Below are 15,067 nucleotides of genomic sequence, written 5' to 3'. Positions count from 1 at the left end.
CCTCTCACCATGAGTCACTATATCACAGCCCCTAATGCCAAAAGGTATCTCCTTGTCAACCATAGCCCACTCCAGCCAGCAAGGCAGGTAGGCACCCTGCCAACCTTTTCCCCTCTCTGTGTGTTTCTCTAGACTCAATGCCTCAGGTAGTCCCTAATACTGCAGCAGACGACTAGCTGCAACTTCTCTTCCCTTTGCTTACATCTCCTGTGATTTCACAGACCATCGTCTCCTAATCTCCCTCCCTATAGCCTATTACTATAGTCCATCTTCGCTATAGCCCATCCTCCAGCAGACATTACCTGTGAATACACCAACCGAACAGGCCAGTAAAAGAGGCAAAATACAGCCACCACATGCTCAAAACTCCAGCAAGAAAACAAAAAGTTCAAAGAATAATAAAGACAAACCCAGACATCAACTAGATCTCTAATCATTCCAAACCTAGATGCCCCTACATGCATAAAAGCACAATAATGACCAGGGTGGCATATCTCCCAGCTAGTTTATGATAACAGGCCCTGAATAATCTAACATATCAGAAGCACAAGAAAAAGATGTTAAAGCCAACAATATGAAGATGATAGACATGTTTAAGTAGGGAACAAATAAATTCCTAAAAGAAATCAAGAAAAACATAAAAACTATTAATGGACATAAATAAGTCCTTTAATGAAAGAATAAAAATGATTCGCCTGAAGGAATGAATAAAATAATTCAAGACCTTAAAATGGACATAGGAGCAATAATAGTAATAATAATAATAATATAATAAATCACAAACTGAGAGAATTCTGGAAATGAAAAATTTAGGATTTCAAACAGGAATTGTAGAGACCAGGTTTACCACAGAATATCACAGATGGAAGAGAGAATGTCACGGACTGAAGATATAATAGAAGAAATTAATATGTCAGTCCACAAAAGTTTAAATCTAAAAATTTCTTGACATAAAGCATTCATGAAGTCTGGGACACTATAAAAGAGAACAAACCTAAAAATAACAGAAATAGAAGGAGAGGAATCCAAACTCTAAAGTCTAGAAAATATTTTCAACAAAATCTTGGGAGAAAATTTTCTTAATCTGAAGGAGGACATGCCTATCAAGATAAAAGAAGCATAGAGATCACCAAATAGATTGGAGCAGACAAGGAAGTCCCCTTGCCACATAGTAATGTAAACACAAAAAACATAGAGGACTAAGAAAGAATATTAAAAGCTGCAAAGGTAAAAGGACCGAGTAACTTACAAAAACAGACATATTACAATTACACCTGACTTCTTAATGGAGACTCGAAAAGCCGGAAGGGCCTGGACTGATGTATTAGCCATGCTAAGAGATGATAGATCCCAGCCCAGACTGTTGAGCAGTACTTTCAATCACCTCTCTACTGAATGAAAAGTGGATCAAAGATAGAAATTTTAAAAAGTTTAAGGGCTTTTTAGGATTCAGTGAAAATGAATACAGAACACACATAAACTTAGGGAATACAATGAAAGTGGTGATAAAAGGAAAGTTTGTAGCATAGCACTAAGTGCCTGCATAAGAATGGTGGGTAAATAAATCTTATACTAACAACTTGACAGCACACCAGGAAGCTCTAGAATACGTGTTCTCAGCCTCTGGGTCATGCCAATTGTATTACCGATGGTCTTAGGACCTGAGACACTGCTCAGTCTGCAAAATTACAGTAATGAAGTGTAGTGGCTTGTGTTCTCATGCTAATTATGTCACCCCCAAACTTGTTTCCAGGCTCCTGCACATAGCACTAAAGGAAGCCTGTCCCCAGTTGATTTTTGACCTGTCAATAAAATTATCTACAGCTAATGGCTGGGCAAGGAGATAGAGAAGGGACTTTTAGGATTCTGGGAAGGGACCAAGGAGGGAGGAAGAGGGGATTTTGCCATGATGAGGGTATAGCTGATGGACCACACCGGAAAGATATAAGAAGGAGATACAACTGACATGTAGGTACAGGCCCCAGGAGGGCAGCCCATCAGGGTCCAGGGCAGCAAAGATGAAATGTAGATTTAGTAAGTCTCAACTTAAGAATATCAAAGGGCAGTGTGTGTTAGACACCTAGAGTTATGTAGTAGCCCAGCCCTTGGGCTGCATAAAGCATATTAAAAACAAAGCTGCCTGTGGGCCTTTCATTCTTGAATCCAAAACATTTGGGCGAGTAGCAAAGAGCATGTGTGTACCAGCTGGGGAGGTTAGAGTCCTACTGCTTCAATGAAGTAGCAACAAAAATAAATATATTGTTTGGGATTCCTAAGACTACCTGAAATACATGTCTTCTGATGGTTATAACCTACAAGTTGAGTCCCACTGCCCTAGAACAAGAGGAAGCAAGCACACCCAGGAGGAGTAGACAGCAAAAAATAATTATTCTGAAGGCTGAAATCAATAAAATAAAACAAAGAACAATGCAAAGAATCAATGAATCACAAAGTAGGTTCTTTGAGAAAATCATCAAAATAGAAAAATCCTTATACAACCAACTAAAAGATGGAAAGAAACATCAAAATAAAAAAAATAGAAATGAAAATAGGGACATAACAACAGATACCAAGGAAATCCAGAGAATAATAAGGACATATGTTAAAAACCTGCACTTTTCAAAGATTCAAAATCTGTAAGAAATAAGAAATTTTCTCAGTAGGTACCTCTTAATAAATTTCAGTCAAGATTAGATAGACGATGTAAATATATCCATAACACCTAATGAAATGGAAATATTCATTAAATTCTCACAACCAAAAGAAGCCCAGAGCCAGATGGTTTTAGTATTTCAAAGAAGAGTTATTGATAACACTGCTTATATTATGCTTCAAAATAGAAACAGAAGGAACATTGCCCCATTCATTTTATGAGGCCACAATTATCTTGATACCTAAACCACAGGAAGACTCAACAAAGAAAGAGAATTGCAGACTATGTTTCCTTAGGAACATAGAGGCAAAAATACTCTATAAAATACTTTAAACTGAATCCCAGAACACATCAAAATGATCATGCATCATGATCAAGTAGGCTTCATCTCAGAAATACAGGGATGCTTTAATATATGAAAATCAGAAAATGCAATCCACCATATAAACAAACTGGAGAAAAAACATATGATCATTTTATTAGATACAGAAAAGTTCTTAAAAAAATTCAACATCACTCTGAAAAATCCTGAGGCGATAAGGGATTTATCATTGCCTTAAAATAATAAAGGCAATTTAGTGCAAGCTTACAGTCAACATCGAATTAAATAAAGAGAAACTCAATGCAATTCCACTAAATTTTGGAACAAGACCAGTTATCTAGTGGCTAAATATCTATTCAATATAGTGCTTCAAATTTTAGCTGAAGCAGTAAGACAACTGAAGGAGATCAAGGAAATACAAAATGGAAAGAAATAAGGCAATGCATTATTATTTGCAGGTACAATCGCAGCATACATAAATGACTCTAAAAAATAAACCTGGTATGTCCTAGAGTTGAGAAACACTTTTGAAGTGGTAGGATACAAGATTAACTAAAAAAAATCAGTATCCCTATTTATAAATCACTAATTTACTGAGAAAGAAATGAAAACAATACTTCAAAACTTTTCACAATAGCTTCAAATCCTCAAATAAGGTAAAATATCTTGCAGTAACCCTAACTAAGCATGTGAAAGACTTGTATGAAAAAAATCATTGAAGAAAGAAATTGAAGATTTTGGAAGATGGAAAGATCTCCCATACTCATGGATCAGTAGGAGTAAAAGTGACGATCCTACCAAAGAAATCTGCAGAGTCTATGCAATCTCCCTCAAAGTTTCAACACAGTTCTGTATAGACTTGTAAAGAACAATTCTTAATTTTATATGGAAAACAACAATAATGATAATAATAACAAACCCAGGAGTGCTAAAACAATGCTACATATCCCTGATTTCAAGCCGTAATTCAAATCTATAAAACTTCATGTTATTGGCACAAAAACAGACATATTGACTGATGGAATCAAACCTGCACACCAATGGGTATTATGTTTTTCAAAAAGAAGCAAGAAATACACTGGAAAAAGGACAGTACCTTGAACAAATGGTTTTCCAATTACTGGATGCCTGCATGTAGAAGACTGCAAACAGATCTATATTTATCACCCTGCATAAAATTCCAAGTGGAACAAAGACCCCAACATAAAACCATACACATGGAACCTGATAGAAGAGAAAGCAGGGAATAGCCTTGAGTGCATTGGCATAGGAGTGTAGTTTGTGAATGAAACACTGATTAACAATTAGTAAGTGGAACCTTATAAAACTGAAAAACTTTTGTAAGCAAAATATACCATGTGACAAAGCGTCAGCTTGCATAATGGGAAAAGATTTTTAACAAGTTCATTTCCAATAGATGTCTAATATCTAAAATATATAAAGAGCTCACAAAACTAGATATCAATGAACCCAAATAATCCAATTAAAAATGGAGTACAGATCTAAACATAGAATTTTCAATAGAATACTTTCAAGTGGCTGAGAAACACTTAAAGAAATGCTTAAGATTCTTAAGCTCAAAAAATAAAAGAAATAATTAAAGAAAAAATTCCTTAGCCATTAGAAAAGTGCAAATCAAAGTTAGGTTGAGATTCTTTCCTACACCTGTTAGCATGCATAAGATCCAAAACACAAGTGACATCTGTTGGTTGGGATATGTAAGGAAGAGAATGCTCCTCCCTTGCTGGTAGTAGTGCTAGGGAGCAAGATCAAGCTATGCTACTTTTGGCCATATATCAAAAGGATGCTCTATCCTACCACAAGGTCCCTTGATTAGTTATGTTCATTGCAGATTTATTCATAATAGCCAAAAGCTAGAAGCACCCTAGATGTCTTTCAACAAAAGAATGGAAAATCAAAATGTGGTGCATTTACACAGTTTAAATTACACATTTATACAACTGCATAAAAGATTATAGTATGAAAATTTTAGGCAAATGGATGTAACTAGAAAAAAATCAACCTGAATGAGGCCCAGAATCAAAAGGATAAATATGGTATATATATTCACTTATAAATGAATATTAACCATTAAGTAAATAGATAATCAAGTTACAATCTACAGACCCAGAGTGGTTAGGTAAAGAGGAAAGCTGGAGATGGGGCACTTGAACATCCCTGGGAAAGGAAAATAGAACGGACACTTTTGGATTGACTTGGGGCAAGTGGGGACTAGATCTGAAAGGATCAGGTGGCGGGGAGGGATAGAGGGAGAAAGTGTGGGAAGAGACAGGTAGAATTGGGGAAAGCAATGGAGTGTATGTGGAACACTTTCTGGAATCTCTGAGGGTGACTCTAGTGAGGTCTCCTACTAATGGAGGATATAGAGTCTAAACTAGCCATCTCTTGTAGACAGGCAAAGTTTCCAGCGGTAGGATTGGGTTACATTCTGTCGAGTTGTTGCCCAAGGTGGCTAGGTGGAGCTGATAAGAAGACAGAAAGTCATTCTCTGAATATCGAAAGAGGGGTCACATTTCCCAGGACAATATTCACACAGTTCACTAAATGTAGAAAGGTCAAGCTGGTGCATTCACTTATAATCTTTCCTGGCTGGAAGATGTGATGGTACAATGGTAAGTCAGAACTTGTAGAAGAGGCCAACCAATGTTTGTTTTAATTTGAGTCCTATAAGAGGAAGCCCATGTTCTGTACTGTCTGGATGGCCAGGAGCCAGAGACCAGTTAGCCCAGCAATATAGGATAGAGCTGAACACAGTTGGCAAAACAAGATCAGTGAAATATTTCTTAATGATTTTCTGCTATATTCATAGATTAGTGCCTTGTAGAGTTGTCATCAAAGAGGCTCCCTCTACCAGCAGTTGGGAGCCAGTGCAAAGACCCATAGGCAGGCATTATGTAAAGAGAGAGCCTAAATTGGAGTTCTCCTCTAGGGTGGTTGGGGGAACCCCTAGAAAAGGAGGAGTAAAGACTGTACAAGTAAGAAGGGATGGAGGACACCATGAGAATATGGCCCACCAAATTAATAAAACAGGGCTCACATGGGCTCATAGAGACTGAAGCAGCTAGGTCGGGCCTACACAGGTTTGTATTGGGTCCTCTCCAAATGTGCTATGGCTCTTACCTTTGTGTTTTCAGTGGACTCCTAATGTCCTATCAATGGCTGCAGTTGTATCTCTGACTCTACTGCCTGTTATAGGCACTCCTAGCTTCCTATTAGGTTGCCTTCGTCAGCTTTTTCCTTGTCATATTGTATTCTGTTTTGTCCAGGTTGGGGGTCATCTCTTGGTGACCTGCTGTTTTCTGAAGGGGAAAGGAGGAGATATGGCTCTGGGGAATAGAAAAGTGGTGGGATGTGAAGTGGCTGAGAGGAGTAGAGAGAGGGAAAACTGTGGTCAAGATGTGTTGTATGAGAAAAGAATCTATTTTCAACATATAAAAATATGTTTAACATCCTTAATCACTAGGGAAATACAAATTTGAATTACTTTGAGATTTCATCTTATACACATCAGAATAGCCAACATCAGCAAAACAATTGGCAAGTCATGTTGGCAAGGTTGTGGAGCAATGGGAATACGCATCCATTGCTTATAGGATCCATGTCTACCAACCTTTGGCATATACCCAAGGACTCTACATCCTACTACAGAGATACTTGTTCAACCATCTTCATTGTTGGTCTATTAATAATCAAAAATTGGAAACACACTACATGTATCTTATTAAATAATTGGAAAAAGAAAATGTGGTACATTTAGACAATGGAATATTACTCAGCTGTTAAAAAAATAAATTTTGCAGGTAAATGGATGGAGCTAGAAAAAATAGTCCTGAGTGAGGTAACTCAAAAACCCCAAAGATAACTGATATGTATTCACTTTTATAGGGATATAAGGTTCTATGTATTTAATAATCAGACTAGAGGCTATATACCTTACAGAGGTTCTGTATAGAGTAAATGGCTAGCGGGGGGAGCAAAGGGAGTAGATAGCCTAGATAGTTATGGATGGATTGGGGTGGGAGACTAGAACATAAGGGTCAAATGGGGAGGGGGAGATGGAAGAGGTGGGTAAGGGAGGGTGTACAGTGAGGGACAGATAAAACTAAGGACCTGTTGGGGGGTCATACGTGACCCAATTATAATAGAAGGATCTTAAATAAAGGTCCCACTATGCATCTCTTGCCACCAAGTGAAGCTTCTATCACAAGGAATGGGTTATGTCTGATTGATTTGTTGGCCCAAAGAATCCCATGGAACACCCCAAACAACCCAGGTTATTGTCAAAACTATGGGTTGCTCTCCATAAACTAATGGCAAGGGCTTATTGTTGAAGACAACACTCATGTATCTCACTGAGAAGTCGAGTTGATGCCTCCCTAAAGCCTTCACCACTATTGTGTAGTGTTTATGGAACTGGAAGGCACTCTGCACACAACCAAGCTATTCACAAACTTCTGTCTGTACCCGTGACAAGTCTACAAATTACAATGACAGGTATTATCACAAAGCTTTTTGGAGTATTCAACCAAGATTTATTGGATTTAAGGCCCACTCCATGAGATGAAAGTCATACCTGAAACTTCTCGAGTAGCCCAAAATTTGAGACTAGCTAGGCCATAGGCCTAGGGAAAAACTAAATACTACTTTCTGACTAAAGAATACACAAAATGACTCCTAACAGCATTTCACTAAATTTATAAATCAGTGTCTTTCTTAGCTTTAATCATTGAAGTTTTAACTGCAGTTGATAGGAACAAATACTGATATTCACAACTGGTCAATGTGTAGAGAGTGAGAGACCTTGGAATACTCAATCATAAATGGAATGTCTCCATCAAGTTCCTTCCCTTAGTACTCAAGGAACCCTTTAGAAGAGGAGGCAGAAAGATTGTAAGAGCCAGAGGGGATGGATGACACCAAGGAAAAAGTGGTTTCCAGACACAACAGGACTGATGCCGTGTGAACTCAGACACTGGCAGCAGGCATAGGCCCTGCACAAGTGTAAGGTAGAAGGGATCCCAGTTCTGAGAGGGAAAATAGATACAAACCACCATTCCAAACCCAGAAGTTATCTCTAAGTGATAACTGGATGCAATGAATCTAGTGCTTTCTCTCAAAGGAATCTCACTGGGGATATAAGCCACACTTCAGGGCAATTTCCATGCCCAGCATGTGGTGGCTAGTAGGTGGCCAACACAAATTGAACTCCGTTTTATTTTCAAAGTTTTATTGTCTCACATCCTTTGGGATTTTTTAAAACTCACCGGTCATTTTATTATACATTATGATTACAAATTTTGATTTTATCAGTTTTCTGTGGATGTGCTTATATCTTAGAATTTGTTTCTTGCGCGTTTTCTTCTCGGTCTTGTGTTATTGTGATGTGTTTGTTTCTGTCATGGTTGTTGTTATTGCTATATGCCTATTTGTATTGTACTGACACACACACGCACACACACACACACACACACTCACACTCAGAGAGAAAGGAAGAGAGAGGAAGAGGGAGAGGGAGGGAGAGAGAGAGATGGGAGATTTGTGTGTGTGTGATGTTTGGGAAAATCTCAGGATATTTGGGGGAAGGGAAACTGTAATTAGAATATTTTACACAAAAAATTTTGTTTTAAACAAAGAGCCAATGTCATCCTCCAAGAATTTCTGCATTCGTGACTATTTTATGTTACTCATGTGATATGCAAAACTGGGTACATTATTTTAAAAAGCAGTTTATTGAATACAAATAACCTGGCATAGGCTTGTGTTCGGCCTGTATCATTTCATGGCAGAGGCCTCATGAGAGAGAGAGAGAGAGAGAGAGAGAGAGAGAGAGAGAGAGAGAGAGAGAGAGAAACTCATGCAGAGGGCAAGGAAAGGCCACTCATGCTTGGTGACACATAATTCAGGTATCAGAGAACTGTCTTAATTCTTTTCAGAGGGCAGTTTCTCAATAGCCTATAACCTTCTTCTTACACCGTCCTAATGAGGACCAAACATCCAATACAAAACTCTTTGGATAACATAATCATACCCCTCTGTAGCCTCTGAATCATCTCCTGCCTCTAGGTTCTTACTCCGTTTGAGTTCTTGTTCTGACTTCAGTGATGAACAGCGATAAGTAAATGCAAACCAAATAAACTCCTCTCCAACTTGCTACTGGGTCATGGTGTTTTATCATAACAATAGAAACACTAAGAAGCTACTCTGAAATGTTTACAAACATTTCAGATAAGGCAGACCTATTTTTATGGAAGTAAAAAAGCTCACCGGGATGTCTGTGTTTATATTTAATATAGTGTGCGAGATACAAAATATGTGAATGGTAGCCATGGCTGTATAAATCATGGTAGGCAAAGCACATGAAAACTGCCGTAGTTATTTTCCTGGGGAAATTTAATAACTAGATTTGTTTCTGAGACTTTGTTTCAAAAAGTTGGGTCCAAAGAAAGCAATAGAAAATTTAATTGTAAAATATTTGACAGAAGCTTTTTTATTATTTTTATCTTCTTTTGCTTCAGGGATTAAAAACATAAATGGTAATAACTGTTGAGGCTCATAATACTTTCACTGGAAACTTTGTTTCTTTTTTATGATATAGCTCATGTTCTTCCTTTACAGAATATATATATATATGTATATATATATATATATATACATATATATATGTAATCTCTTTTACTAAACTGTAGTATATATCATCTATTTACAAAACTGGTCTTGCTCATTTTTGTTTGTGAATATCCATGTAAGTTAATTTACTAATCTTGTACATGGCAAATTCATGTAAACGTCTGATGAAATAAATTTTGTGAGAATAAAGATTTTCATTTTTAGGCAAGTCGTTGGAATATTGAAAACTACTTTTCTCTTCCGAAGAGAGATACTAATTTAGTAGAAAGTAAGATTCCAGAGGAAAACATGGAAATAAACCCTTTATTCTCTGAAGAGGAGTCAAGCTTAGACTCAACAGAAGAGAGTCTGCTGACTGAGGAAAACAGAGACAATTCAACACACACGTAAGTACTTTCAGTCATTATCTGAGGTGGAGTCTAGATAACACTTGGACGCAGTTCTTCCCTAACCCCTGTGGTGCTGTGTGGCTGTTCACTGATAACCTCCAACTTTCTCTTAAGGTTTGGAGATTGCTGAATGTTTGTATATGGTGTGGCTAGGGTTGCTTATGTATTTTATTTTTGCCTCCATTTAATTCTTAATTTTTCCCCTCCCTTAATATTTATACTCTCTGTCTCTCCATCTATCTCTTTCTCCCCACCCACTGTCTCCTTATATCTGCCAGGGATGCCCTGACAAGCCCTTGCCATGCAAACCATATTGTTCTTGAAATCCTTCTGACTCAGTCTCCTGATTGCAGTCTCTGGATTACAGGCATTCATTTCTAGTCTGTGTTTTCTAATCGTTCTTTTCTAAATATTTTTTAAATGTTTAATTATTATATAACTACATTATTTTCCCCCTCCCTTTTCTTCATTGCTCCATCTCTAATTAATGGCCTCTTTTTCTGCTAATTCGTATTACACTTCTATTTCTACACTATCCTCAAACTAATTATGAGAAATAGTTCATTTAATAACAGTCTGTCTCTAATCTGTCTGTCTGTGTCTGTCTTTCTAGCAATGTCCTATTTTTACTGTCAGGTAGATTCCTATTTATTGATTTACCTGTCATTTTTCAGTCACTTGTCTACTGTAATTCTTTGATTTGTCATCCCATCTTCCTGTTATCCATCACTCACTATCATCTCAGAATGTCTGTTGGACACTCTACCATATTTGGTAAACAATATGGGAATTTGAACAAAAGAAGTTCCAAGAGCTTAACTCTAATTCTATATCACTCTCCTTATGGTTCTAACCCTGCTGTGTTGAGCAGATTTATCATTACTCTACATTGCTCATCAAAACCCAATTACTATTGTCTACTTACTCTTGAAGGCAAAGGAGTTTTAGTAGTTATTTAAATTTATTTCCTGTATTCTTAACTCATGCTTTCGCAATTTCACATTCTATTATAAATTATCATACAAGAAAAGATGATTCTTTCTATTCTTTCTCCTGTAAAATTGGAACTGTTTATCATATATATTTTGTTTATAAAATTTCAAGGAAAAATTTCTCTATATTCTTCAGCCTGTCCAACATGCTGTCTTATATTTGTACTAAACAGTTGTTACCATTGATAGATAAACAATATTGTGTTGTTCATTAAACTTCATACAGTAAAGCTCATTTGTTATGTCATACAATTCTGTGGGTCTTTCCTTCTCCATTCTCAGCTGCAAAATCCTCTGCATTGTGTGGAATTCTGGTTAATACATTTCTGAGTACTGTGCCCTGACCACAATGTAGCCAGATTTGGGGATGCCACATTTCTGGAATTAAAGAATTTTTTTCTATCTATTTGAGGTCATTGAAAGTCTCATCTTTTGTTTTTTTCTTTCAGACTTGGTTCTTACATATTTTCTGCTCCTCTTACTTATCCACCATTTCTGTCACTGAATTTAGGCACCTCTGGTATTGTGTTCTCTTCGTAACATTGCCTGTTCCGTAATGACAGGCCGTTGAGAGTTGCATAGGGATGGACTCTTACAGGCTTGTTTCCTTTACTAAGTGATATACATTTAAAGTTATTCAACATGGAAAACTAGAGAGTTCATTTTTCTTTACCCCTACATAATATGAATGAACAATTAATTCATGTATCATCAAATAATGTCTTTGTTTCATAATTTGGCAATTATATAAAATACAATTATATGTAGAATTATGTAGAATATGATTATAAATAATAACCCCCCTATTTGTACAAGTCTATTTTTGATCTTTAGTTGTTATCATTGATCTAGCTCTCTGTGTTTTTCATCAACATAATTCTGTCTTGGTTCCTGCAATTGTATAGTAAGTTTTGAAAATAGAGTTTGTTTGCAGTATTCTTCTTTTGTTTCTACATATTTTCTTGGCTGTTCTGGGTCTTAGAACTTTACCTAAAAACTTCAGTTAGTTTGTCAGCACCCATAAAACAAATTTCTAGAATCATTATTATGGTTGTTATTGAAGATACAGGTCACACACATACATATCCATTGGTCCTCAGAAAGTGAACCCCACTACAGACTAAAGTAATGATAGAACCAAAATCTAAAGTGATGAGTGTTGTTTGGAATTACTAATGGAAGCGCAGATGAGAGTTAACATAGAGAAAAAAAGTTGTCTCAAAAAAGTAGCTGTATCTTTAAAAAGCCTGTGCCAACACAGATGATAACTCATGGAAGCTGCAAGCAGGCAGCTGACCAGGTGGAAGAAATATCTCTGTTCAATTGACTGGTCACATAGCCGTTGTTTTCTTCTATTATCGAGCTGGGGAGGTAGTTTGCAGAATCTTGCAAATTTTCACTTTCTAGGATGTGACCTTTTGTTTCCCTGGAATCTCTTAGGCCCTGTCCCTTTCCAGTGGAGGGAATATTTCAATTCAGAGGAAACTGTTACACAACAGTATCTTTCTATTGGTATAGGGCTTTTAAAAAAATTCTTTCCTTGGTGTTTTAGTTTTCCTAATATAGGAATCTTCATTTGTATTTTGTTATATTATACTTAAATATTTCAATATTTATGAATAAAAATGGTGTACTTTGAATTGCAATTGTTTCTGGATAATATATAATGATTTTTGATAAAAATTTATACTAAGTCTTACTATAATATTTATTATATCCCATATTAATAATTGAACCAATAATTAATTAAAAATAAAATTATAAAATTATATATAATATATAAATTAAATATATAATATTATATTTATATAGCATTATTATTTCCAAAAGTGTTTTTGACTTTTGATTTCTGCATAGATAATATTTTTTTCTTTTTTAAAAAATTTTTTCTTAGATATATTTCTTTACTTACATTTCAAATGTTATTCCCCTTCCCGGTTTCCTGTCCATAAGACTCCATTCCCTCCCCTCCCCCTCCATCATACTGCTATTCCCCCTATACATCCCCTTTATTGCCCCCCATATTTACCTGCACTGGGGGTACAACCTTGGCAGGACCAAGGGCTTCCCCTTCCCCTGGTGCCCCAACAAGTCTATTCTCTGCTACATATGTAGTTGGAGCCCTGGGTCAGTCCATGTATAGTCTTTTGGTAGTGACTTAGTAACCCTGGAAGCTCTGGTTGGTTGGCATTGTTGTGTTTATGTGGTTGCAAGCTCCTTCAACTCTTTCAATACTTTCTCTAATTCCTCCCAAGGGGGTCCTGTTCTCAGTTTGGTAGTTTGCTGCTAGCACTGACCTCTGGATGTGTCTCTCAGGAGAGATCTATATCCAGTCCCTTTCAGCATGCATTTTTTAGCTTCATCAATCTTATCTAGTTTTGGTGGCTGTATATATATATATATATATATATATATATATATATATATATATATGGGGCCACATGTGTGTCAGGCTCTGAATGGCCATTCCTTGGGTTGTTGCTATAACCTTTACTTCCATAGCCCCTCTTATGGATATTTTTTTCTCCTTTTAAGAAGGAGTGGGAGCATCTGCATTTTGGTTATCCTTATTCTTGAGCTTCCTGTGGTCTGTGGATTGCATCTTGGGTAATTTGAGCTTTTTGGCTAATATCCACGTATCAATGAGTACATAACAAGTGTGTTTTTCTGTGATTGAGCAACCTCACTCAGGGTGATATTTTCTAGTTCATTCTATTTGCATATGAATTTCATGAAGTCATTGTTTTTGATAGCTGAGTAGTACTCCATTGTGTAGATGTACTACATTTTTTGAATCTATTCCTCTGTTGAAGGGCATCTGGGTTCTTTTCAGCTTCTCGCTATTACAAATAAAGCTTCTATGAACATAGAGGAGCATGTCTCTTTGTTGTATGTTGGAGCATCTTTTGGGTATATGCCTAGGAGAGGTATAGCTGGGTCCTCAGGTAGTGGAATGTCCAATTTTCTGAGGAACATCCAGACAAATTTCCAGAATTGTTGTACCAGTTTGCAATCCCACCAACAATGGGGGAGTGTTACTCTTTCTCCACATCCTCCCCAGCATCTGCTGTCACCTGAATATTTTATCTTAGTCCTTCTGACTGGTGTGAGGTGGAATCTCAGGGTTGTTTTGATTTGCATTTCCCTGATGACTAAGGATGTTGAACATTTCATTAGATGCTTTTTGGCCATTTGACATTCCTCAGCAAATCTATTATTATACCTTTTATTGCAATCTTTGCCTATTTTTCCCTTCTTTATTTTCTTTTTATATTAGCTACAACTTCTAATCTGATGTTGAAGGGTGAATGAATGCTATAAATTGATATCTAAGTGGTAAACAAACTTTTCACATTTGAATAAGTCCCACTTGACTACAATACATAATTTCTCTTTATACATGGTAATTGCATTAACTTAGCAACATTATGGTAATGGTTTTGAAAGTATGTTCATGAAAGAGACTGGTCTGTAGTTTTTCTGTGGCTGATTTTGGTATGAGAACTGTATTGCTGCCTATGCTCCTTTGTTCCTATTTTCTAGAATAAAATTGTTACTGTTGTGACTTATATGTTTTTTTCATAATTTACTGGTGACACTCTCTGGATTACTGATTCATTAAGGAGCCACTATATAAAGCACTTCCTCCATAGTACATGTGGAATTAGAAAACAAAGTTTGGTGGAGATTTGAATTTACTGCTGAAGGAATGAAAATTCATTCCCTCGTTATTCCCAATTCATAGCTGAGGAATGCTGAATGGCTGAGAAACACCTAAAGAAATGTTCAACATCTTTAGTCATAAGGGAAATGCAAATCAAAACAACCCTGAGATTTCACCTCACACCAGTGAGAATGGCTAAGATCAAAAACTCAGGTGACAGCAGATGCTGGCGAGGATGCGGAGAAAGAGGAACATTCCTCCATTGTTGGTGGGGTTGCAGACTGGTACAACCATTCTGGAAATCAGTCTGGAGGTTCCTCAGAAAATTGGATATTGAACTGCCTGAGGATCCAGCTATACCTCTCTTGGGCATATACCCAAAAGATGCCCCAACATATA

The 15,067-nt window shown here is 36.7% G+C and overlaps 1 protein-coding gene across 16 annotated transcripts in view; it reads left to right on the top strand.

The window, feature by feature from the left end:
• Positions 1-15,067, top strand: part of Wdr49 (WD repeat domain 49) — a 209,652-nt gene that overhangs the window by 159,268 nt on the left and 35,317 nt on the right. For 15 of the 16 annotated variants that reach the window (XM_087630728.1, XM_087630743.1, XM_087630736.1 and 12 more), the window contains 1 exon segment: positions 9,828-10,009. In XM_087630728.1, the coding sequence (XP_087486854.1) occupies positions 9,828-10,009 (182 nt within the window). 16 annotated transcript variants of the gene reach the window in all.

This window comes from Rattus norvegicus, chromosome 2 (genome assembly GCF_021556685.1).
Source record: "Rattus norvegicus strain SHRSP/BbbUtx chromosome 2, alternate assembly SHRSP_T2T, whole genome shotgun sequence".
In the NCBI taxonomy this organism is placed as follows: Eukaryota; Metazoa; Chordata; class Mammalia; order Rodentia; family Muridae; genus Rattus; species Rattus norvegicus.
The sequence above is the reverse complement of the archived record's forward strand: the minus strand, read 5'-3'. Positions and strand labels throughout refer to the sequence as shown.